The sequence below is a fragment of the Vespula pensylvanica genome, chromosome 1 (genome assembly GCF_014466175.1).
Source record: "Vespula pensylvanica isolate Volc-1 chromosome 1, ASM1446617v1, whole genome shotgun sequence".
Lineage (NCBI taxonomy): Eukaryota > Metazoa > Arthropoda > Insecta > Hymenoptera > Vespidae > Vespula > Vespula pensylvanica.
Genome location: NC_057685.1, coordinates 11,095,085 through 11,120,628, shown reverse-complemented (window position 1 = coordinate 11,120,628; position 25,544 = coordinate 11,095,085). Strand labels below are relative to the sequence as shown.

General features: G+C 37.2%; 1 protein-coding gene across 10 annotated transcripts in view; it reads left to right on the top strand.

The window, feature by feature from the left end:
- The window catches only part of LOC122633581 (protein PALS1), a 66,998-nt gene that overhangs the window by 36,795 nt on the left and 4,659 nt on the right, over positions 1-25,544 (top strand). For 4 of the 10 annotated variants that reach the window (XM_043821624.1, XM_043821615.1, XM_043821632.1 and 1 more), the window contains 10 exons: positions 12,404-15,089; positions 16,003-16,179; positions 20,900-21,095; positions 21,515-21,750; positions 22,058-22,376; positions 22,450-22,664; positions 22,739-22,941; positions 23,279-23,451; positions 23,533-23,697; positions 23,826-25,544. The exon at positions 23,826-25,544 is cut by the window's right edge and continues 4,659 nt beyond it. In XM_043821624.1, coding sequence (XP_043677559.1) covers positions 12,404-15,089; positions 16,003-16,179; positions 20,900-21,095; positions 21,515-21,750; positions 22,058-22,376; positions 22,450-22,664; positions 22,739-22,941; positions 23,279-23,451; positions 23,533-23,697; positions 23,826-24,316 — 4,861 coding nt within the window. In that variant the 3' untranslated portion in view covers positions 24,317-25,544. The other 6 variants (XM_043821661.1, XM_043821641.1, XM_043821671.1 and 3 more) reach the window with 6 other exon arrangements.

The following is a 25,544-nucleotide window of genomic DNA, read 5'->3' as shown; positions in this document are numbered from 1 at the left end:
ATGTTTGAATATTTTGCAGATTTTAAATTGTTTGTTATAAAAAGAATGCCGAGCGTTCCAATATTCCAGTATTCGAATATTATATATAGTATATTCATATATATTTTTTTTATTCTATGGCACAGCCTGTTAAGTGAAATAAATTTTTACCGAAATTGGAAATACTTGTGAAACAAACGGAAGGAATAATATATATCTTTATTTAAATAATGAACTTAAACGCAATTTCATACACACACAGATATATACATATATATGATATGAATTATAACATAATATGAATATATAATATGAGTAGAATTCAACAAAATTACACGATTAACCTGAGCTCTAGTTATGACGTGTTCGTGGAAAATTAAATATAAATAAAACGTATTCCTTCTATAATGTCGTTAATTTTAAAACGGTAAATCTTGATTCGACGAAATTATAAAAATGTCCGATAGATATATTTTTAGAGAAACAAAAAATAAAAAGCTAAAAAACGGAAATCGATATGGGATTATTTAGGTCTCGTAAGGTCCTTTGCCATTATATATTATATACGATTACGATCGGTCAATTATCCCTTTTATCGATCTGTTTCGGTTTTCATTTCTTTTTTGTATTTCAGAGATTAACACATCCTGAAACACGTTACGTAAAGTCGAAGCGTATCCTTCGGATATGCAATTATCGGAGTTACACAATCGCTCGTTCGTCGACGTTGCCGATGATGTAAAGCCGTGTGAGTTTTCCATGTGATGTTTTCATGAAAAATTCGAAATGTCCGTCTATCGATGAATCTCCTTGAAATTTACGAATGTTTATTGGATTCCTTCTAATAAACACGACTCATTAGAATGTCAGAAATCAAACGGAAACACGTATTTCTTTATCCTTATCCAGTTAATTAATCTTTTTTTCGCGGAATACGCAAACAACAGACACATAGCTTATAATTAATGTTAAATATTCCTTGATTGTTCGTCAATTTATCGTCTCTCGTTATCTAGGCAATATCTTCGTATTATAGTACTATTATTATTATTATTATTTTAACATACGTTGTACATAAACAAGAAATTTTGCTTCGTAAATCACTGTTAAAAAAAATAAATGTTATTCTAGTTCTCTTTCGTTATCAAGACGTTTATGCAACAAAACTTTAACACTTTTTGATGATAGATTTCCGACAGTAAAACAACACTTGTCGTTATTTCTCAAATAATTTCTTTAGCTCCTCCTTTTCTTTCTTTTTTTCTTTTTCTTCCTTTATCTTTCTTTCTCCTTTTGAATACTCTACCCGTAGCAAGTTTAAGACGAGACGACAGAAACCATGCACGGACAACGACGAAGCTTTGGCCGGTGCAGTATGGTTTACATAAGCCGAAACGTAGACGGAAAACTATAGGGAGGTGGCCTGAATCCCAAGCTCCTTGGAATTCTTCCCGGTTTGTTCCGCCATGAAGGAATTGTATGGTGTTTTCTCTCTCTCTCTCTCTCTCTCTCTCTCTCTCTCTCTTTCTTTCTCCTTTTAAACTACTCGACCATTCGTTCCTTTTCTCTTTGGTTCGTTCTTTTTTCTGCGTCTATGGCTCTTTCAACGCTCTCACATTTCTCTATTTTAAAGGAAAAGAGAGGGAAGGAAAAATTTATATGAAAGAATCGAAGACGATCGCAAAAGATCGATTACTTCCTTCGAGAATCAAAACAAGATTTTCCGTAATTTTCTGTAATTTTCCGCGATAAATCATTAGTGGGAATTAATATAGTTACGCTAGGAATAATCGACAACATTTACAACAAATCGCGACGTTTAATTAAAAGTTTTGCAATTGCTCGAAAGAAAGAAAAAAAGAGATTATTTTTGTCTCGGGAAAATTGTTATCGGGCGATATGTATGTACAAGGTGTTCCGATAACAGTTGTATAATCGAACAGAGAGTGATTTCTTCCTATGAAAAAATACGTCGAAAATGTACGGTATAACTTTTGCGTACAAGGCTATACTAAGTATTTTTGAGAAAAACAATTTTTAAAATTAATATTTACTGTAATTTCGACTTGACGATGGCGGATCTGTTTCAACCAGATGATTCGAAACAAATACATAATAAAGCAAACTAATACAACACGATACTAAGAACAACACGAAATAGATAATAACATTGCACATGTTAATGTAACATAAACACGAGTATAAGCAGATTCGGCTAATCGAAATTTACAGTAAGTACAAATTTATCGAATATATTTTAAAGTTATTTTTCTCATAAATGGAGCCTCATATGCGAAAACTACATTTTCAACTTATTTTTTTACGAGCGATTACTCTCTGCTCGGTTGTATCACTATGTTAGATATATTATATATAGTGTATGTAGGTATATATATTAGTGTATATGCTGTATGTGTGTGGGTGTGTGTGTGTGTGTGTATATATATATCGAAATAATGATTGCTCGATTTTATAGCTTTATGTAGAAGTTTTTTTCGAAAATACTAAGGATACTGTTGAACGATTTGTCTATGATTTCCATACTTTCCGAGATTTTATTTCTCTTTCTTTTCTTTGAAAAATACACCGAATTTGTTTTTGAAGAAAATAACATACTATAACAAAATAACATACAATGTATCATTACAAAAATTTATTTAATATATTCAAAAATAATGACATTCAAAGCAAAGGACAATTCTATCTATATCTTTTAAGTGAGATTTATGAGCAAGCTAATTTTATTTCACACAACTTTAAGAAATTTATTATTTATATTATTATTTTATACGTTATTATTTATATTATTATTATTTATACACGTCTACGTTTTTAAAATTATTAATATTAACATTTTATAAATACAATAATTATTTATAACATAATATAACGGTGTATTGTAACAGAAGATTTTATTTGTTTTATATTACCTCTCGATTATCTTTTTGAAACGAGATACTCAAATGCATGCACTTCGATCGTCGATCCTTGATCGTCACGAATTCGTAGAATAGTACGGAATCGAGATCTCTCTCCTTTCCATGCTCTCTTTCGCTTTGCTCGATATCGATGTAGTCTGGTTACGAAGGGTAAATTGATAATTCTTCGAAGAGTATGATGCAGTAGGAAGACTAAAATCAGTTGCGAGTGGAAAGGCAAACGGAATGAGTCTCGATGAAGCGCGACTATATTTTTCAGCACGCTAAGGTAGGAAAAGAGGACTAGAACGAGGAGGAAAAGAAAGAAAGAAAGAGAAAGAGAAGGAAAAGAGGGAGCAAGAGAAAGAGAGAGAGAGAGAGAGAGAAAATGAGAAGTACGAGAGACTTCAATGCTAGGCCACGTGATCGTCGAAACGAGTGGAATGGTGAGACGAGGCGAAGAGAACGACCGGTAACGACGACGACGACGACGACGACGACGACGACGACAACGACAACGACGACGACGACGACGACGACGATATAGAGAAGGAGAAGGAAAAGAAGGAGGATAGAGAGAAAGAGTAAGAGGAGTGGGGTTCGGAAGAGTTGGAAGGGAGGGAGGTAGGATAGGAATGCGCGGGCCACGGTTGGGGCAGAGAGTGAACGAGGGAGAGAGAGAGTGAGAGAATGACTAAGAGGAGGGACGAAGAGGGTACCAACGTGTGGGTAGTGAAAGCGAGACGGAGGTAGGAGGTGGAGGTAGCTGAGAGAAGGAGACGGACGAAATGGGCACCGGCTCGGTCGGCTCGCTCGCTCGGGGTAAAGCGAAGCCAACAAACTCACGTCAGTTTCAACCTGGAAGGACGCCAGTCTTTCTCGCGCGTTTCTCGTTCCCTTACGATTTTCACGTATTCTATTTAATTATCAAGAAAATCGTGCGTGCGTGAGTGTATGTTTCTTATCATTTAAAAGAAAAAAAAAGAAAGAAAAAAATATAAATATTTCCTTCTTTTCGTTTCTAAAGGACAAACGAAAAGCAAGCACGGAAAGAGATTTTCTATGAGGGGTTGAAAATTATTTTTTGTTTCTTCCTTTTTTTTCTTTTTCTTTTCTTTTTTTTTTTTCTTGTCTCTGAAAGAAAAACGCACCGGTTTAAATTCGATTTCGACGAAATCGAAAAAGAAGGGAAAGAAGAACGAAGATTTTTTCCAAGCGTAGACGACGGCTGATATGAGCTGGGCGCAATTAAAGCGGTTAACGGAGCCGCGAATACCTGGCCGCCGACAGTAGCCCAAAACCGGTAGAAGCGTTCTCCGCGCGATATAACGCGCGAATCGCGACAACGACGGCAGCTTCTTTTGCGTCTTCGTCATTGACGACGACGTCGTCGTCGACGTCGTCGTCGTCGTCGTCGTCGTCGTCGTCGTCGTCGTCGTCGTCGTCGTCGTCGTCGTCGTTGTCCTAGTCCCTTGTTCCTTCTCGTTCGGACACGACACGTCGCCAAGGTGACAAAGTGATAATGAATCGAAAAACTATCATAGGATGATCATCGAGGAAGAAGAAAATGTTTCAGTGTTTCGTGAAGGGGAAAGTGATGTGAGTGATTAACGACAATAATTCATAACGTGACGCGTGTGCTCTGAGTAATCAGTTTCGCGAGAGAAGGAAGAGGATTCGTTTTCTCAGCGTGGGATATAAAGTGAAAGAAGAGGAGGTGAAAGGAAAGGATAGAGAGATAGAAAGAGAGAGAGAGAGAGAGGGAAAGAGAGAGAGAGAGAGAGAGAGGGATAGAAAGAGGGATCGGCATCCAGAAGAATGAGACGTCTCGCGTGAGCCACCGCCGACGTTCGAAGCACGCGCTGCGCCTTCCATGAGAGATTCGAGTGATTCAAACGAGCGACGACGAATCGTCGAGAGGCCACGCCATGAGAATTCTCAAAACCCTCCATTGGTACGTTCTTCCGTACGGCATCGATCATTCGTTACCGATCGATTTGATCATTTTTCACGATCGGAGGATGCGATTTATAGATACGTGGTATTATCGAGAATCCTCGTTCACTACCAGTTGCTACGAAGGATCTAAAATAGACTTTCGACTTTCTAATACTAGAAAATATTTGTCTTCTTTTTCTTCTTATTCTCGGTGTTCTAGTTCGAAGTGTATCGATTTGTGCATAGAAAGTTTTGAAACAGTGTGTAACGAAGTCCTCGTTAAAAGAATTCATTTTTATTCAAGATAATAAAATGCGGTTATACGTTCACAACGTATGTATATAATTTCAGATTTCCGTATTTAGTATGGTTCTAAAGGAACGAGTAAGATTTACGGAACTCTTAAATAATAATTTGAACTAGATTTTCACGTATACATATATTCGAACTTTCCTAGATTTCAATCTTTCTCTGATTTACTTGAAAATAGAACTTTCCTATCCACTTTATGTCATTCTTCATTAATTTGCATTTTACATTATACGTCTCCATTACTCATATCGAAAGCTTTTATCTAAACGAGCGAGCATTCGCGAGAATGTAAAACATGAATCGCCTGAACCGAACAACTATACGTCTCGCGAAAGAGAACGATATTCGTTCGCTTTTGTTTCGGAGGACTTTGAAAAGAATCGCGAATTTGATGTAGTGTATATATATATGTATACATACACACACATCTATATATTCGTATTTTGTGCTAATCGTCTTCGTAATGTCTCCATTATATCCAACTTGGACTTGCGTTTTCTTTTCTTTCGAGTAGGGATATATTCCAGGAGTAAATATCGTACTCTATCGTAACTACGTATAACGGTATATTGTACGTGCATTTACTTCTTAAGGAAATAATCAAGTCAGAGAATGGACTAAGTCAGCGTAATTGCGCTACTAATTAAATATCGAGTCCGGTATATATATGAAAAGGAAGGTAAGGAAAGGAGGAAAACTTTTGTATTCCGTAGTATTCCCAGTTTTATTCATATTTTTTCTTTTCTTCGTAAGAGACCTCAATCTTCTCCCTTTTCTCTCTGTCCACTAGCTTGCTCCTTTCTTTACCTCCATAAAATTATTTTATATTTCCAGTTTTAATAATCCGGTCATATTGAAGTCGACTACTCGCTCGAATCAAATCCACTTTTCATGCTAAATATTTTCAAGCGATTTATATAGTATGCATGTCTGTATATGTGTGTATGAGGAAAATATAAAAACACTGTGACGTAAAAAATCAGTGAAGAAGAAATTCATTAAGACGAACTTGGCCGCGTCATCATGACGCGACCTTGCTCTTATCGTGTCTTTATCGACCGTCTCTTAGTTTTGCTAAGTTCTTTGAAAACAAATTATTCCCCGTCATCTTTGTCATCTTTCTCATCGTCGTGGTTGACAAGCAAATCGTTAACCAGTATGCCTAACAAGGAAAAGCCACCCGACGCGAATCATTTAATAGACTGAGGAATTTCGTGCATGAGAGGCTTTAATAATTGCTTGGGATATGCGAATGAATTAATGAGAACGAATTACGCGTTTCCGTTTCCGCGATTTTTCCGTTCGTGTTCGCAAACAGAATGGGCGAGCTGTTATTATTTATTCGATAAGAAGAAACTGGGCTTGTTCGTGTACGCCTATTTTCGATAAATCATACGGTCGTCTCATCCAAATACGTGACACATAAACATTCTTACTTAAGCCGATACGTTATACCGATATGTAAAGTCGTCGTTTTATTATTTCTTTCTTTCTTTTCTTCTTCTTTTTTTAAACGTTCTTCTTTATTTGTGTCTTACCTTCAAAACGAGCCGCGTACGTAGACATCTAATTCAATAAGGTTATATGCAAACAACGTTCTCTCGGCTAATATCGGTCAATACCGCGATTACGCAAGCGTCACGAGATTTTCTGCAAGATTTGCCACGGCGAACCTTGATTTTACCATGTTCCCTCGCTAAATACCGTTATTACGAGCACGGCAATTTAGCAAGTTGAATTTCCGTTTCACGATAGCACCGACTAGACTCTTGCGCTGAGAGATCCACCGTGGCGATCTTCGATGCGCGTTCGTTACGCCGGTAAATGCCGACAGTGTTATCACGGATAACTGATATTTAACGGATAATAGCGGAAATTCGTCCCCCTTTGAGAAACTGACGTTCAAACGACTTGCAAACGATTTCGTTGTTCATTGTCGTTCTTAATCATTTTCGAGGAATCATTTTTTCCTTTCAAGATTTCTCGGACTTTCGAGTGAGTAAAGCAAGAAAAAAAAGGAAAATATAAACATACATAAGTATATACGTACGCTATATATGTTACATACATAGCAAACTATAATTTAAACGTTGTTACGTCTTGTACTATTATTCGCGTCGATTTTGTAAATCGTACGATAATCGTTATCGTTTTATAACGAATAACTAGTAAAATCAAATGTATTAGTTCTTATTGAAATATCGAGATAATGGACGTGCTATTCATTTTGATATATGTTCGTTCATGATGCTTAAATCATTAACAGCGTGAATACAACAATAACTCTTAATTGGCGAATCCATGTAAATATTTCTTAACGTTATTATGTATAATTTATGTATGCTTTACATATTTACGTTTTCATTTCCATAGATAGCTACTTATTTAGGGAAATACGAACTAACTTTATGCAATGGTAATTCAAAAGTAAGAGGGATGGTAACAGAGGAAAGGTCTTTGTATGCTCGAGAAACACGGTACAAGTAGTTCGTTCATCTTCCCTCGGAATTCTTCGAGTAGCTATCCAATGGTGGGAAAAAAAGAAAGGAAGGGTAGTTAGGAATCACCCTTTGTTAGAAATCACCCTTCAAATGCATTTGAAATATGAATGGTTTCTTTTAAAGATCATCCCTTAAACAGCACAAAGATTCATTTGGTATGCCGTAACTTCAATATGTTTAAAGTTTAAAATAGATCTTTTGATAAAATTTAGAATATCTTATAAAGACATATTTTTCTTGTCTGTATGTGTGCGTGAGTGTATGAAGGAACATAAGAGGATTCTTTAATTTTATGAAAATGAAATTGTCTTAGTCTGTGTGTTAGAATATGTATACATATTATATATATATATATACACATATATATATACATATATGTACATATATGTATGTATGTATGTATATACATACTAATAATATTAGCATGAACTATCATCTTCCTTCATCGTACCGTCGCTTGAAGACCCAACCAAAGTTAACTTTCGAAGTAAGTTTCAAAGTTGACTCATGGAAACGTGAAATGATTTTAGCGAATTCCTCGGAAGATCGACGCAGGCAGCCGACCGGACGAAAGTTCGTCGTGTGCTCAAGAGACGCAATGCGATTAGGTCTGTTCGTATTCACTCCACTCTTAGGATATCCGATGGGATATATCATGGAGAATCGTGATCGGTCACGATGCGAAACGAAAAGAAAAACGATCTTTTTCTTTTAACTTATCGAGAATTTCTACTTTAAAGATTAGAACGTTCAGTAAATTTTATTGTAAACATAGTTATTACCTTAACAATGTTCTTAAAACGTTTTCAAGCGAATGCAATACGTTAATTTCATAATATAGTTTGTCCGTTATAAAAATTAAGATCGAATACCGTTTCGACAATCTGGCCAGTCAATTTTAAGGCTAATTTGGAAAGCACTGTTGTTAAATTACGTTCAATAAGCCAGATATATCATTTTCTTGATTATTTTTATTTCTTTTTATCTTATCATATTTTATTTTTATACGCTAACAGAGCGGATAATGAATTATCGTAAGTTATCGAGAATTATATTGTATGTCGCATATACGTGATGAAAAAACATATTATCGTAGATATTAAAAATAAACAATGATTAGTTTTTTTCTTTTGCGAAAATTGTGAATTAACCGACAGGTTATATCGTCCAGACAAATTATCGTTTCTTTTCTTCTAATCACTGCAAAATAATTCACGAGTAGTCATTTTCCAAGACACATCCCATCGAATATCGTGTTATTATATCTTTATATATCATTCCAAGTAAGCTTTGAAGAGTAACGTAAGCATCGCTCTTTAGTTCGGCTAGTTTTTCTGTATTAGAAATAGTATTAGTTTATAGAAATATGTAGTCACAAATACATATATAGATAATGCAGACGTAATCAATAACAAAATACATCGAACGTACTCCATAAAGTTATTAGATTTTCATTGTAGCTATAAGAAAAATATTTGATGAGAATCTATCATCGAACTTTCGCAAGATAATCGATTTTCTTTTTATTTCTTCTTTTAATTCCGAAACAAACGAATTACTTGCTTACCCTCGATATGATATAATTGACCCACTTAATTGAATTGTATACTTCTTCAGTCTTCTATGTAGTCCACGTACGTACGTATCTAACTCTTCAGCCGCTTTCTCGGTTCAGACTATAACTTCGATCGTGCGCGTGCGCGCAGGCGCTCGAGCATCTCGTTTCTCATAATTTCAAATATAATATGACAAAAATAATATTTAGATTATTTATCCAATTTGACGGTCTAATGTAGATAACATTTATTCCGAAATCGAACAAATGTTTCGTATTAGAATTCTAATAATCATCGTATTAATAATAGAACAAAGCCACGTCTTGTACAAAGTAAAAAAAGAAAAAAGATTTGTCATAGATCGACGATCGAAGAATAAACCAGACGCAAAAAAATGCAGTCGACAGACACAGAACGAGTATTTCTCTCGACTCGAATATCTCGCTGCTTTATACGCAGCATATACGCTTAGCTCAAGGCGTCTGAATCACGTATCCTTAAGAAGACACGATTAAATTATGTTTTAACGCGTATCGCATACGTAAAAATGTGTATTCGTATCCTTCGCAGCACCCACGATAGCGCCATATTTTTTCGCATTCGTCGGAGTTGAATCGTGTCGCGAAATGAATTTCATTTCTGAGTTGCAAAATATTGAGCGACGCTTGCTCCCGACCATACCCGAATTTTTCGCTTTTTAAAGCGCTATTCGTTGATATACATATTGCTTCGACATGTATTGAAAGGAAAAGGAAAACAGAAACGAACGAATTTATCGCGACATACTCGTAGTCAGAGAAATATTAATCTGGAATACAATCTCGATGGAATTTAAAAACCACTTTTATCTCGTGGATTTTGTTAATATATGTTTTACCTGCACGTGACGTGTGATATTTCGTATATTTTTTGCTTTTTTCCGTTTTCTTTTTATTCCTTCTTTTTAGAATGAATGCATCGTCTACGTAAACACATATCAGTTAGATTTATAAAAGAGAGAGAGAGAGAGAGAGAGAGAGAGAGAGAGAGAGAGAGAGAGAGAGAGAACTCGTTCACACCTCTTCGTTTATTACTAATGTGGCACACCGACATACTGATATCCATCTCTCATTTATTCCCGATCCTCACTATCTCTTTATTCCGTTCCATATCTCATAAACGCACGTGTGCATTCTCGTAAGGATACGAGCCAATAGCGGCGTAGAGCTTGAATTCTTTCAGGGTCATAAAACAACGAAATTTCTTCATAAAACATTCGAGCATAAGATAAGAAAAGAGTAAAATATTTAAGAAGAAGAGAGAAAGAGAAAGAGTACTCTGGAAAGTACTGGTAAGACGACGAAAGAAAAAAAATTCACTTCGTTTGTTTTTATAAATTTTTTTAATTAATTATCTCGCAAGTAGATGTTTAACAATTGTTTTTTTTTTATATTAAATACATATAATGATCAAGTTTTATGAGGCTACATACTTTTCTTAACTTTATCTTATTCGTCACGACAAACACCATGGGAACACCAAAACGTTCGTTTATCTTTCCTTACTTCGACGTCGGAGAATTTCAGTGGTCGACGACTCTGGAGTCGTACGGAGGGCACGTATTATTACGCACGATGTATGTACGTGCCAGTATGCGACATCTTTTCTGCTTCTCATTATATCGCATATTCGTTCGACGCCTGCAGATGCACCATCGTTATCGTCGGATTCAATGAATTACGTTAAGATCCTCATCTTCGTATACATCGCCGACGTATTATCAAATTTTACGACGACGTTATTATAAGAACGAATCGCGACATTCATCGATTAAATAAATTTCTTTTCGGACTCCATAAGATTTTAATGAAAATTCTTATTGATTATCGTTTCTTAAAATAACTAAAAAGAAAGAGAGAAAATATGAGATCGATTAATCGGTCGATCGATCAATTGTGAGCCTCTTGGTGCAATTCTCTCGCCGTTGAAACTTCGTTACGTAATTAAATTGCATCGTGTTCTCAATTTTCTTCGAGAGCACGATGCGTAAAGTCAAAATTACACTGTACGTATCGTGTATCATTGTAAGGGCATTTCCATACGTAGTATCGATTACCAATCGTTTGTGGATTCAATCTTCTCCAAGTCTAACTTCTGTTTCCATGCGTATCCATTTCTTTGCATACCTTTGATAAATTAAAGCGTGACTCTATGCAGAATAAAGTTTAAAGAGCTTTGCCTTTTAATAATCATGTTCCCGTAATTCTTCTTATATCTTAGCTAAAAATCACAATACCTTGTTGATGTTACTAAGTAATGGCAAATTGTAGATTGTATCAATTTATTGAAATACCTGTAGAAAATAAAACATGATATAGAAACTCTCTTGCAGATGTTAATTTTTAAGGATATTAATAGATCTTTAATTACAAGATCGACCGTTTCTATTTTTAATTAATCGATTTTAATCACAAAGTACGAATCACGATATCGAATTGTCAGATTTCTCCTGGCGTAACTTTAACAACCTGTCCGCGAGTTTCCGTCGTAGAAGTTTCTCCGCAGAAGAGAACTTATTGTTAGTTGTCATTGTTCGAAGTTGGCGTCGATCGATAACGACACCGATGAGAACAAAGATAACCAAAAAGACGAGAAGTTTACTCGCTATTTCGTTTATTTTATCTTAGAAAAGAATTTATAAAAATAGTGAAATCAAAATCGCTTTTGAAACTAGCTTTTGGAACTATAGTAATAATCAACTTAGAAATATTAACTTTGGATATTTTTGGAAAAGAAAGAGATTGAAAAGTAATTTTTAATAAAGATACTTTCGAAATTATTCAACCACGAGAATAAGACACACACACACACACACACACATTTACATATAAACGCAAGGATATTCGATTTTCAACGACACTTTGTATTTCCCCTGAGAAATATGTAGGTCTTAGAATCTTTGAAACGTTTTATCGTGAAGCAAACGATGCTCTCATATTCGTTGGACGCGTTATTTCCATATCCTTTACCCAGGATCCCTTTTACACGCGAGTAGTATTCGATAGAATCGTTATTTGAGCGTTCGATTGGAGAAGATAGAAGAAAAGTAAGAAACGTTCGAAAGGGAGAACTAGAAAGAAAGGAACCTACCCGATGATCGACTCAAGGAGAATTATCATTTCTTAGAAGTATTTCAAAACGTTATCGACGTTTGCTTCAGGTCCCGTCGACGTAGCGGCAGTGGCGCATCGGACATACACCAACAGCAGCAGCAACAGCAGCAACAACAGCAGCAGACGCAGCTGCAAGAGAACAACAACGGGAGTTCACGGGATACAGGAAAGAAATTGCAGGAGGGATTGGGTCCCGATGAGATGTGGGCTCCTGGTGCCCTAGGCCATCACCGGGAGCTACCAGTCGATGTGCCCGACACCTTATTACAGAAGGCCTATCCCAATAAGGTAAAGAATTGCTCGCCCGACTATCGGAATGAGCTTCGTCGTCCCCGTAGCGCTAGCGACTTAGACCTCTCCCTAAACGTTAAGAACGATATTTTAAAAAAACGCACGACGGACGATCGCGTGAAGCTTGGGCTAACAGCCGATCGGACTGACGTCACCGATGGCCCACGCTCGATTCTCCTCAACGGTGGCGGCAAGCCGTCGATACTCGAGATCGAGCTAAAGATCGGCTCGAAGGGGGAGGAGGAAGAGGAGGAGAAGGAGAAGGAGAAGGATAAAGAGGAACTGAAAGAGTTTCAGAAGGAGAAACCGAAGATGGAGAAGACAAACGGTAGTATACTGAAAGCTATCGAGACGAAAGATCCAAAGAGTCCCTTCAGGGGCGATCACGCCGATGACGAAGACGAGGAGGAGGGCTCCGGCGAGGAGGCAAACGGTCAGAAGGAATCGAGTGTGGATATCGAGGATGAGTATCCTTTCGCTAAGGAAGACTATCCGACGATGTTGAAAACCTGTAGCGACGATTCGGCAAGTCCACGCAGTTCCTCGAGCCGATCGGATAGTACCGCACCATTAGATACTAGTCTGGTGCTAAGGCATAGCACCGACGAGAAGAAAAAGAAGAGTAAGAAGGTTAAAGCTCGTGACAAAGATTCACCGAGCTACGACGCTAGGCGAATCGATCTCGGCTCACCTTGTCGACCCGTCGTCACCGAGCTACCGATTAAGGTGACGCCTCTATTCGCTCGTGCACGCGATGCAACCTCCTTCGACAATCCGGCCTACGGCTTGCCGGATTTCCAAGACATTCAGAGTCTCCTGATTAGATCGGACGAGGTGTCGGATCTCACAAGACTCATCGATGAGCAATGTCCAGTACCAAGAATGCCAGCTAGTCTTCAGGATCGAACGCAACCGGATCCTCAGAGTCCTCAGATCGAATCCTCAATGGTGATCCTTGGTAATACAACATCGAGAAAGAGTTCGAAACACCAACAAAAGGAGAAATTCGCGATAAAAACGAAGAGTCAGGATCAAAACGAGGAACGAGTAAGTGCGAGCTCGACCGACGATCTCCTTGGAATAGAATCTACCAATTGTATCGAGTCCTCCTCCGCTCGACAAAGATCCAAGAAAAAACGTCATCAACAGATATCGAGCGGTTACTCGACATTGAGAAGCGAGGTCTCGAGCGATCTCGAATTCACCGATCGCAGCTTTCTTGTTGTCAGTGGGAAAGCTTATCGCGAGGTTGCCGTTGATTGTCCACCTGACTTCATACCGGTCACCAAGTGCCATCCGATTTATCCTCCGCCAAACAAAACGCCCGGTAACAGCAAGCACAACACTCTCGAACTGAAACGTGATAGAAACGGAGAGAACGTTGTCAGAGAGACGACAACGACGACAACGACGACAAGTACGATGACAACCTTGAACACGATGACCACAGCGAACAACATAGTGAATTTAGATTCCCCTAGACTTCGCTCGAACGATATAAATCTCTCAATGCCGAACAAAGCACCGATCGTGTCGTCACCTCCCACGCTAGCCACCGATGCTAGCGCTAGGGAAAACGTAGTCGCGCGTACGATAGACCGAAAGCACGAGTCCAAGAAGGTAAGGTCTAAAGTAAAGAGCTTCCTTATCGAAAGCTTCTCCTCTATCATGCACCAAGATAAGCCTCGCCGGCACAATAGTAAAAAGCTTCACCTAGACGCTTCCAGCACGAATCTAGAGCTTCGCTCTTACGATTTCTCTCTTTCTAACCAGACATCTCGCCTCAGTGAGAGATCCTTTAAACGGTCTTCCTCGATTCACGATCTATTTGCTCCCGAACTCAAGAAGGATTTCCGTTTATCCTGCATCGCTACCTTATCCACCGATCACGACAATCGTGAACGCATTGACGAATGTAAAGTCGTTTTTCTCGACGATGACAGAGAGAGAGAGACTCTCTCCTTCGAGACCAATCAGAACTCACGAAATTCCAAACGCGAGCATTCCTCCGTTAAAGACGTTACGATGATCATGGATCTTCTCGAGGATCGCGCTAAATCTTTCTTAGACGTATCTCCGGACACGCAGAATGAGAAGAACGCGAGATTGTCGCTCGAATATGAAAAGCGATTGAGATCGCAGAGCGTTTTGGATGTAACCAACTCAAAAACTATGCTCGTCAAACCGATCGCGAGAACGAATTCCATTGAATCCAAATTTATTACAATCGATCGTTCGCCATTCTTGACGAATACTCTTCTGAAAGATACTTTTTCGTCCGCTTCTTCTCTTCCTTCTCCTCGTCCTTTTTCTTTTGCTTCTTTCTCCTCTCGCAATCCTGACGGACGAACAACACCAGACTCAACGAGACTCACGTCGAAGAACAGTGCGTACAACACGCTATACGCTTACCAGGACCACGACGATCTTTGCGTACTCCAGGTAAACCGCATAAAAGACTCTGCTTCGAATTTTCGAGTGTTCTTGCGTTGCGTAACGTCTTGTCCGTTCGAGCTGTCGATGCGAAACTCTCCTTTCCCATCTTCTCTCTTTTATCTTGTCTTTTCTTTTCTTTCTTTTTTTTTTTTCTTCATTTTCATTGATCGAAGAATTTAAATTCCTATTTCGTCGAACATTATCAAAGAATTTTCGCAAATCAGCTCGTCGGACGGGACATGATATTAAAAGCATGGGGGACGAACCTTTCGAGGACGTGCGATGCAGCATGGTAAAGTAGAATTTTCTATACTTGTTTTACTATACAACTGTCCTACGAGTGAGCAGTGGTTTGTATCTCTTGTATGTTCTATCGTAGGAATTAGACGGCACGTGCCTAGTTTGTATATCTCTACTCTCACTTAATCCCTTCCTTCTCCGATCCTCCCAACGATTTCTTGGTCCTTCTTCTTTTTGTCTTATATATATATGTGTGTATGTGTATATATATATGTGTATATATATATATATATATATATATATATATATATATATATCTTTTATCTAGATACGCGGCACGAGTTTGAAGCGTAGCGTGCCGTGTTAGGGGATCTTTTTAAGAAAGGGTTTATTTTTTCTTTTTTTGTAATGGTTAATAATAATGATAGAAATAATGGAAATTGTAATGAATTAGTTAAACGAGAGGAGACTGTTTGTCTCTTTTCGTCTCTCACTTACGTATTTTCTTTCTTTTTCTTTTCTTTCTTTCTTTCTTTCTCTCTCTCTCTCTCTCTCTTTCTTCCTTTCTTTTTCTCTAACTATCTGTCTATAGATTTTTGGAAAAAGAAAAATGTAGTTTCGTGCATGGCCGAGCTCAAGGGACGATTAATTCGAGCCACTTTTTGGAATGGGTTTTTAGGCCGGTCTTAATGGGGTCAAACCTGCCATCCCGCCCAGAGATCAAAAAAGAGCACCCGCTAGACCACCGAAGGATAGCCTCAGACTTTCGAGCCAGAATAACAACGTCGAGAGCAATGATTATGCTAATACTACGGAACCTACGCAGCAGCAGCTTCATTCCATTAGGAAATATCAGGTATGTTCTATGTTGTCTTGCGCAAAAAAAAAAAGAAAAAAGTACGAAGAAGTCCGCAACATTTCGTAATCGAGTTTACGAAAACTCAACTACATCTTTGTCGTTCCTTGTCATCCTTTCGTAATTATAAAACTCTTACGTCGAATGACATCGCTCCTTCGTTTTTGTAATTTCTTCTTCCTTCTCTGCTTGTTATTGCACAATATCAGTCCAATTTGATTAGCGATTAGATGGAATTAAATTGCAATATTACCTTTTTAATCCACGTAATTAATACATTCCTCATTGGTGATGCAACGCGAGATCAAGATAATTTGTTTACATCGAAATCGTAGTTTCAACTTATGCGAAAGCGATAAGACGATGTTTTTTTATCAATGGTCGCTGGTAAACATCTCGATCAAGTTTGTGAGCGTTTCGTTCTCCTTCGTCTGATATTTATGGTCGATGGCTCCGACCGGTCGCATGCCGAAACTTATGAAGATTGACAGTTAAACGATAAAATTAGTCGATCGAGTCTAAACGGAATTTACATCGTCAAAAATAAATTGAGTACATGACGCGTTTCAAGCGATAAATCATGCAATTCATTTTGTCCTCCAAATTGTCTTTTAAGTATCGTTTAGTCTCTATCCGTACGATTTTCTTTCCGTACAGCTGTTAAAAAGTTCTACGTGATTATTGTAACAAGTTCAATTTATAAACATGATGTCGAGAAAATATTTAATAACAAACGAGTACAGAGGTTGAAAAATATTTTAAAAATAATTTCATGGCCAGGCCAGATTCGCAAAAACCGCAAATATCGTAGTGCGTTGAGCATTAGTATCGTTCTCGAATTATCATCATTTTCAGAAAATCGCAATACGTTTATCGAAGCAAACAAAAAATAAGCCATTTTCCATCCGGTGATTCGTTTGCGTGATGTAATACCGGTGTTGAACGACAAATGATTATTCGCCTAGGAGACAAGGTAACCCGTCGAGCTCGTGAACATTTGGACAGGAAATCACGGATGCGAACGCGACAATAGCTAATGGAAACTCGTTGTGCCGTACTGCGGTAGTCATACAGTTGTACAGTTTCCGTATTTCCTATTTGGCATGCTAACGGTCGTATTTCGATCGATCGACAAGAGCTACTTTAACTCTCATTCTTTCACTACCTATTCACTGTTCTCGGTAAATATAAAAGAAATAACAGATATTTTTTCATCGGTTAAATTTCTTTCAAAAATATTATCTTTTCGTTTCTCGTTGTTTGTACATTAATTACGAGAATCTAGAATATAATTGATGTTTCAACTCGAAAAGTAAGGACTTCGGGACCCAGGTACGAAGTACTGTAATTTAGCGAAGCAATAAACGCTTCGAAGTTAATGCGTTTCTCTCGGAGGTACCGCGATAAGATTTTGCGGCAACGTAGGAAGATCGTTTCTACGGTAATTACATAGTCGTTAATCGTTATCGTCGATGAACATCTCATTTCTCTCTCTCTCTCTCTCTCTCTCTCTCTCTTCCTCCCTCACTTCTTCCCTCCCTCTCTTTCTCTCTCTCTCTCTCTCTCTCTATCTATTTGTTCTTCGAAAAATATTAAAAAATTAAGATGTATAGTACATATTCGATATAGTAATTCATAAGAGAAGGTAAGCATAATACGTTCATGCGTGTTCCACGAAGAAGAAGAAAGAGAAGAGGAGAGAACGTCGAGTGTCTCTCTCTTCGAATACGCAGGCGTGGCTAGAGTCGTGAGTATGTTTATCTTATAGAATCCTCACACCGTTCTCTTTCGCCTTACCTTAAGTCAAGCGTGCCTCGGAATGCAAAGAACTCTGGCGTGCTTTAAGATTACACGCCTCGAGTGTAAGCTTAACGAGTTTCGATAGTATACGCGTACACTTTCCTTTTCCCACCTCCGCTTTCCCTCCATTTTTTAATATACAAATGTCCCCTTCGACAATGATTCTCTTCCTTTTGTTTGATAATCAAACCCATATATGCATTCTTGATTCAATTTCTTTTCATAAGGCATAAGATCCGAGAAATGTTTAATCTTTTAATGCATAATTTTTATGCACAGATATAATGTATATATATAATTAATTTTTAGGAACAGCTATTAACCGAATATCAGATCATAACTTTTGTTGTGAAAATTCAATTAACATTTAATAAAAAATATTAGAATATTACAGACATTAAAATAATTAATCATTGTTAAATTGCCTTAATCGTCAATAAATCATAATTTCACAATCACACGTATTCAAGGGTTAAAGAAAAGAACAACAATTATATACTTCCTTTTTTAAATCTTGTAACGAGCAGCTTCAAGAACGTGAAGCTTCGTTTGCTTTGTCAAAATTGCTGAGACGTTGAAATCTGAGTAATGCGAAGTTGCCAAGGAACGTATTAAAGTTTCTCCTTGGTTGATCAATCTCTCGTTATAAAGCGATCCTTCCAACAGGCGACACGATGTAATAGAAATATATGTGTATATATGTACATATAAATATGTGATATATAGGTATATGTATATATTCACGTACACGTATATACATAAACGTCGAACTTGCGGTCTAAACGATGCCGCCTTTCTCATTCGCATCTCATAGCAGACTTTAGCACTGTTGGGAACTTACAGAACGAGCAGAGCTCACGTTAAAGAAACCCTACGTATCGTCCAAGTAAACAGGGCTTCAGCCAAGTATTCTTGCGCACATAACAGCACGCACGGCTTGCTATCGTATCGCATCGCATCGCATCGCATCGCATCGCATCGCGCCGCATCGTTCGTTCGGTGGTTATATAAAAAAAGTCGATATTTTAAAGAAAATATTCACAGCTGATCCGTGAAATTTGAACTCTGTCTTATCGGTTCTTTAAAAAGGAAATTCACTTAGATTCTTTGACGATGACCTTTAGAAATTTCATTCGATATTGCCCTACATATTCGTCGAATGGAAAAACGTTTTTTAGATACCTTTGTATCATCCTATTATAGATTTAATTGTATCTTCGAAAAGTTTCTATTTTCGGTATTGCTTATTTCATGAAATTACAATATGGTTCTCGATATTTTCCGGTATCTATGTAAATGCGAATATTTCTGCATCAATGCATTTAACTCTCTATAACTCACATTTTTTTTCGTGGCAACAAAAAAATTATATAATTTGAAAATTATAGTACCTATTACTTATAGTAATATAATCGTATTATACTAAGCATAAATTATATTTAAAAGCCACGAAAAAACTTCGATTACGTAGAGACGATTAATTTTCTGACAATGAAATAAAACTTAGAAGATACAGATATGTAAATATATTGATTGGAAAGTTATGAAAGTTGGCGTTGTGAGATTTTAAGAGAAAAATACATTTGTATCTTTCGACATTGACCTCTAGAATCTCATTTTACACATCCCAGAAATTCATTGATTAAAAAAACGTTTTTGAGATATGTTCGAATTGCCATATTATAGTTCAAGTTCGAAAGATTTCTATTTCCGACAGCTATAGAACTGTCTTGTTTATTCTATAGAGTTATAATACGATGCTCGATATATATCGTATGTATGTAATCGTAGGTATTTTCATAGTAATCTATTGTACTCATTATATCGTGTAATAGATTCCTTGACTTCTCTTTCGTGGGAAATAGCAATTATATACTCTTAGTATATCTGTTTAGAAAATTGTTCACACATAAGGAATTAAGTATTTCTACGCTTAGAAAGAGACAGGATGTGTATCATCCATCCTTCTTCAATATTTTTATATCGTTTATGCATTGTACGTATATATTCTTTAAAGATTAAAATAATGAAACGAATTTAAGTGGAAGTAATTTTGATCGAACTCGGATTATTTACGATTTTCTATTGGCTTTTTATTGGCTGTTATCCCCTAATCTTCAGGGTCGTATTCGGTCAAGCGTAATACTATTTTGACCCTCGTACATAAAATAATGGGGAACATATGTTCCATAGCGTCGATAATACACCCTTAATGCATTGTGAATTTCGCAGGTGCGAGTTTTCTACCCTTCAAAACCTTTTCAATGACCTTGCTGATGTTTTAGGGTGATAATAAATATAAATAATTCGAATTCATAGAAATTTCGTTCACTTGTTTTGTTTTCTCACAGATACGTATGTATCTGTATGTTTATGTAAATGACGTTGATATCCCATCTTGTTACCTGTCATCTCCAAGGATATGTTTTCTCTTTACTTCATAAGATCAAAAAAGAAAGTTTTGTTACCTAGGGTTCATTCTTATTTATCCTGATCTCTTTCTTTTTGGATTTTATTACTTTCTTTTGACTCAAAACATGAAAATGGGGTCTCGGTAATGGCCGTCATCAACCGTCTTTTTCCTCTCGTTTAAATTCTTAAAATGCATGAGTTATGGTCTTCAAACACCTACGTGTGAACTAAACGTCAATATAAGCGGTACGTAAAAACTATATCTAAAAATATAACGATCTCTTAAATAGGTCGTTGAATAAATTATCGAGGATTAACATAATTAAAATAAAGTTTGTACCGAAGGAAGGATTTAACGACTTACTATAGATAGATATCACTAAAGACGTATTATATATTTTTATCTTAATTGATCATATTGTTTAAAAATTATTTTATAAATTCGATATTATGGGACGTCGAGTTATAAAAAAGATTAATAATTATTAATTATTTTATTTTGTTTAAGGAACAACTACGGAAACGCAAGGACGAGGAAGAGAGACAAGAAATTTTGAATCGATCGCTTCGTGGCTCAACGAAGCTTCAAGCTTTAGAAAGTCATGCTACGAATCTTACGGGCCAGGAGAATCTTGCGTATGCTCAAGACGAGTTGACCACCACTGTTAGTCGTCCTGCTCATGTCGCACCTCAAGCGCCCTTAAGTAAGTCTACCTTTTCTTATTTCCTTCTTTCGTACCTTGTTCGTACGTGCCCGGTAGCCAAGAACGAATTGAAACCATGAATTGAATTGGAACCATGAAAGATCTCACGGCTGAGCTTATTTTTATAGTTATAGAAAAAAAATGACGTTACCGTCCCACTTGGAAAATATTTTAAGCGCTATCATTCGAGCACTCAAGTCTCGTTTCATTTTATCTTAGCCTTCTTCTGAAAGCACAAATTTCTTCAATCTATATCCAAAGTGTTATCTAAAGATTTTCAAAGAAATCGTCTTTAAAAGCGTCTCTTAAAAAGATTTCAACTTCTTCAGATTACTCTGTGTAACGTCTAATGGTACGAGTCGAGAAATAACAAGAGGAATACAACTCTAGCTCTGACGAGTAGTCTTTACATATTTCAGCATACGGAGAGGTCGTTGCCACGTTGGAGAGATTGCAGCTTCAGTTACGAAACATCTCCGGCGCTCTCGGCATTTCGGGTCCAAGTGTGGAAGCCGAACTTGAGGCAGTTCGGACGCTTTTATTGCAAAGCCGATTTGCAACTGCCGTAGCTACGCATTATGCTTTGAAAACGCGGTTAAGGTCGAACAAGGTTCTTAGACATCATGCCGAAGACTCATCGACATTAGCTCGGGACGTACGTATAAGTTTTATCTAGCAAATTATTTCTAATGTTTCGATAGATCGTTCCACGCTTATTTCTAAATTATTAGATGTCGCAAAAAAAAGAAACACAATTATGTAATATATACGTGTATTTGGTAAAAATAGATATACATGTCATATAAATAGAATGTGTACATATCTAGTAGAAATATTTATATATTATTATTCCGAATGTTAGTAATGATCTTGAGAAAACGTTTATGTGCTTTAAGAAATGTTATTCTCCGATTTCGACAAAACAATTTCTCTGTCATTTGTCCGTTGTTTCGTTGTTGCAGTGCGTAGACGTATTAGAAAAATGGCAATCATCAACGGATGCTGGTACGGCGGAAACGATGGCTGCCGTGGAGGAGCTGACGGGTATTCTTACGAGTTACGACATGGAGGCATTACTTATAGCACACGATTCTGTAATTTCGTATGTGGAGGGCTTCCAAAGAAAGCACAGTCCTTCGTCCTCGTCACCGAGTCGTCCACCAAGTCCTACATCGAGTTGGAGAGAGTCGCGTGTAGATAACATCAAAATTATTAGGATCGAGAAAACTAACGAACCTTTAGGTGCTACTGTTCGAAACGATGGTGATGCAGTCATTATCGGTACCTAGCTAAATCGCTTAAAAATATTCTGAATTAACACGAACAAATTCAATGACGAATATTTCTTTCCAAGGTCGTGTCGTTCGAGGTGGTGCAGCAGACAAGTCCGGACTCCTGCACGAAGGGGATGAAGTTCTGGAAGTTAATGGAGTTGAAATGCGTGGAAAAAGTGTTAACGATGTTTGTGACATTTTAGCTGGCATGCAGGGTAGTCTTACGTTCTTAGTATTACCAGCACCAACGAATTACCGAAATAATTTGAATAATAGGAAAGAGGACACTAATCAGGTAAGCGAACGAATAGTTCTTCTATAAACTTTCTTGTTTTATCCTATTACCTTCGCAACGAACATTTGTTTTAGATACAGCATATACGTGCACACTTTGATTATGATCCTGAGGAGGATCCATATATACCATGTAGAGAACTCGGAGTTAGTTTCCAAAAAGGTGACGTATTGCATGTGATTTCTCAAGAGGATCCAAATTGGTGGCAAGCTTATAGAGAAGGTGAAGAGGATCAAACTTTAGCCGGTCTTATACCCAGTAAAGCCTTTCAGCATCAGTAAGTTCTCTTATAAAATAACTTATTGGATACAGATGTTTGATAAACTTCAAAATATTATTCGAAATGAGCAGAGCAGATAAGGAGACTTTCCGCACATTCTGAATAATATTCAAAATATTATTTGAAATGAGCAGAATAGATAAGCAGATAAGGGATAAGGGGAAAATAGTTTATGTAAAGTAAAAAGCGATAATAACAGAGCTTCGTAAGATATAAAGTTAGGCAGTGGAATTTATGCAAAGCGTTCAAGGATCGGGGTGTGCCGTGGTATACGACTGGTTTAGTCATTGCATAAATTTGTGAGGCTAATGCTTACATCCATGATGCTTCGCAGACGAGAATCCATGAAGCAAACGATAGCTGGTGGAAAGTCGACGGTACGAGGTTCGAAGAAATCTAGTACACTACTGTGTGCGAGGAAAAATCCAAAGAAAAAAAAACGAAACAAACTTGGTGCCAATTTCAACGACGACGGTTATCCTCTTTACGCGACGACTACGATAGACGGTAAACATGGTTTTTTGTTTCTTCTATTCGATAACATAATATTATAAACCGTTAGTGATAACATTGAGGAGTCATTTGTAGATTACGACAGCGAGGAGGTGCTAACGTACGAAGAAGTAGCTCTGTATTATCCAAGAGCGAATCATAAGAGGCCTATCGTTCTTATTGGTCCTCCTAACATCGGTAGACACGAGCTAAGACAAAGATTAATGCAAGACAGCGAACGTTTTGCAGCTGCTATTCCTCGTGAGCATTGTTTTCTCTTTCTTTGCGCTCGTAGTGTTTCAAAACGAGTAGAAAGATATCTAATGATTTTTATTGAAATGCACGATTGCGAAATAAACTGATATTTAAAAAACTCGTCATTTTTTTAGATACAAGTCGTCCAAGGAAGGACTCCGAAGTTGACGGTCAGGATTACCACTTCATCTCTCGCTCCCAATTCGAATCCGACATTCTCTGTCGGAAGTTCGTTGAACACGGCGAGTACGAGAAAGCGTATTACGGTACTTCCGTCGAGGCTATAAGATCGGTTGTGAATTCTGGGAAGATCTGCGTCTTGAACCTACATCCTCAAAGCTTGAAGATCCTACGGAGTTCGGATTTAAAACCATACGTGGTCTTTGTAGCACCTCCTAGTCTCGAGAAGTTACGACAAAAACGTATTAAAAGTAACGAGAGCTTTAAGGAAGAAGAATTGAAGGACATAATAGAGAAGGCTCGAGAGATGGAGGACAAGTACGGTCATCTATTCGACATGATCATCATTAATAACGATACGGATCGTGCTTATAATCAACTTCTTACGGAGATCAATTCATTAGAAAGGGAACCACAATGGGTACCTGCGTCTTGGATTCAGTAATGGTATACTGAATGGACGACGAATGTGTCTTAGATATCAATGCCATCGCGAGTTTAATGGCACGTTACTAAATACCGATTAAGAAACAGATTATAATATAAATGAATCGATTCTTTCGTAAGTACTTACTCGTTACTGGTCTTGCGTGGTAAACTTGTACCTTGTTAAACGATCGCAAGTACTACGATCAGGATGCCAATTGACGATCATTTAAAAATTGAAATCTTGTAGTTCCTGATGGCCGAGGTTCGCACATCTTCGTAAGCGAGTCTCCATGATGTCGAAACAACATTGATCGATCTGAATCGGTTCGACTCGGACGATAAGATTTTTGAAAGAACAATGCGATGCCAATTTCTCATGTTAGAATTATAAATGCAGAAAATCTTGTCGATCCCGGGATAACCGTAATTATGTAGAATTAATTCGTTTAAAACGAGGGAAAAAAAAAGAAATCGAGTTGACGCGTGAAACGCATTCGCAAAAAGTTTTATATTTCGATCGTCTATTTGGACCTTCGTATTGCAATACAATATATATTTATCCAATCACTTTTCGATTTACTATAACGAAATCGACGTGTATTATATTATATTTCAAATCACGTTCTCATTTTTTCCTCCTCCATTAACTTATCGCGAGATCATTAACGATGATTTGTTACGTGTTGTCTCATTTAGAAAACAAATCTCTATTGAAATTCTTATTTTACATTGCGACGAAAGAATTGTATCTCCCGACTTATAAATATAATAGGGATGTCGACTGATGATCGTACTCGCGAATAAGTCGTTTTAATGCGACAGTTTGGACGTACATAAAACTTTTAATAGAACTCTGTTTAGATAAATTCATCACTTGTCTACTAGTTCGTTTATGGAGAAAGAGAACTATTACTTTAAAAAGTCCTTAGAGAACTGTTGGATGTATAAAGAAAAAAAAAATAGGACGTAGAATGGAAAAGTGAAGAAGAATGGAAAAGTTAAGAATGCGTTTAGTAAAAAGATAAGAAAATAGTAATTCTCCGTATTTAAAATGCGAATAAAATGCAGCTCGGTGTTCGACTTAAAATGGTGCTTCAAAGTTGACATGGTTCCTTGTGATTAGGTCATCGATATATTTTCTTGTGCTTCTTAGATATTTTAAATACGCGTAGTCCGTTAAAAGTGAACGATGATAAAACGATGATATAGTTTAGACGGGGAAGTTACTCATTTTACCGTCCTGC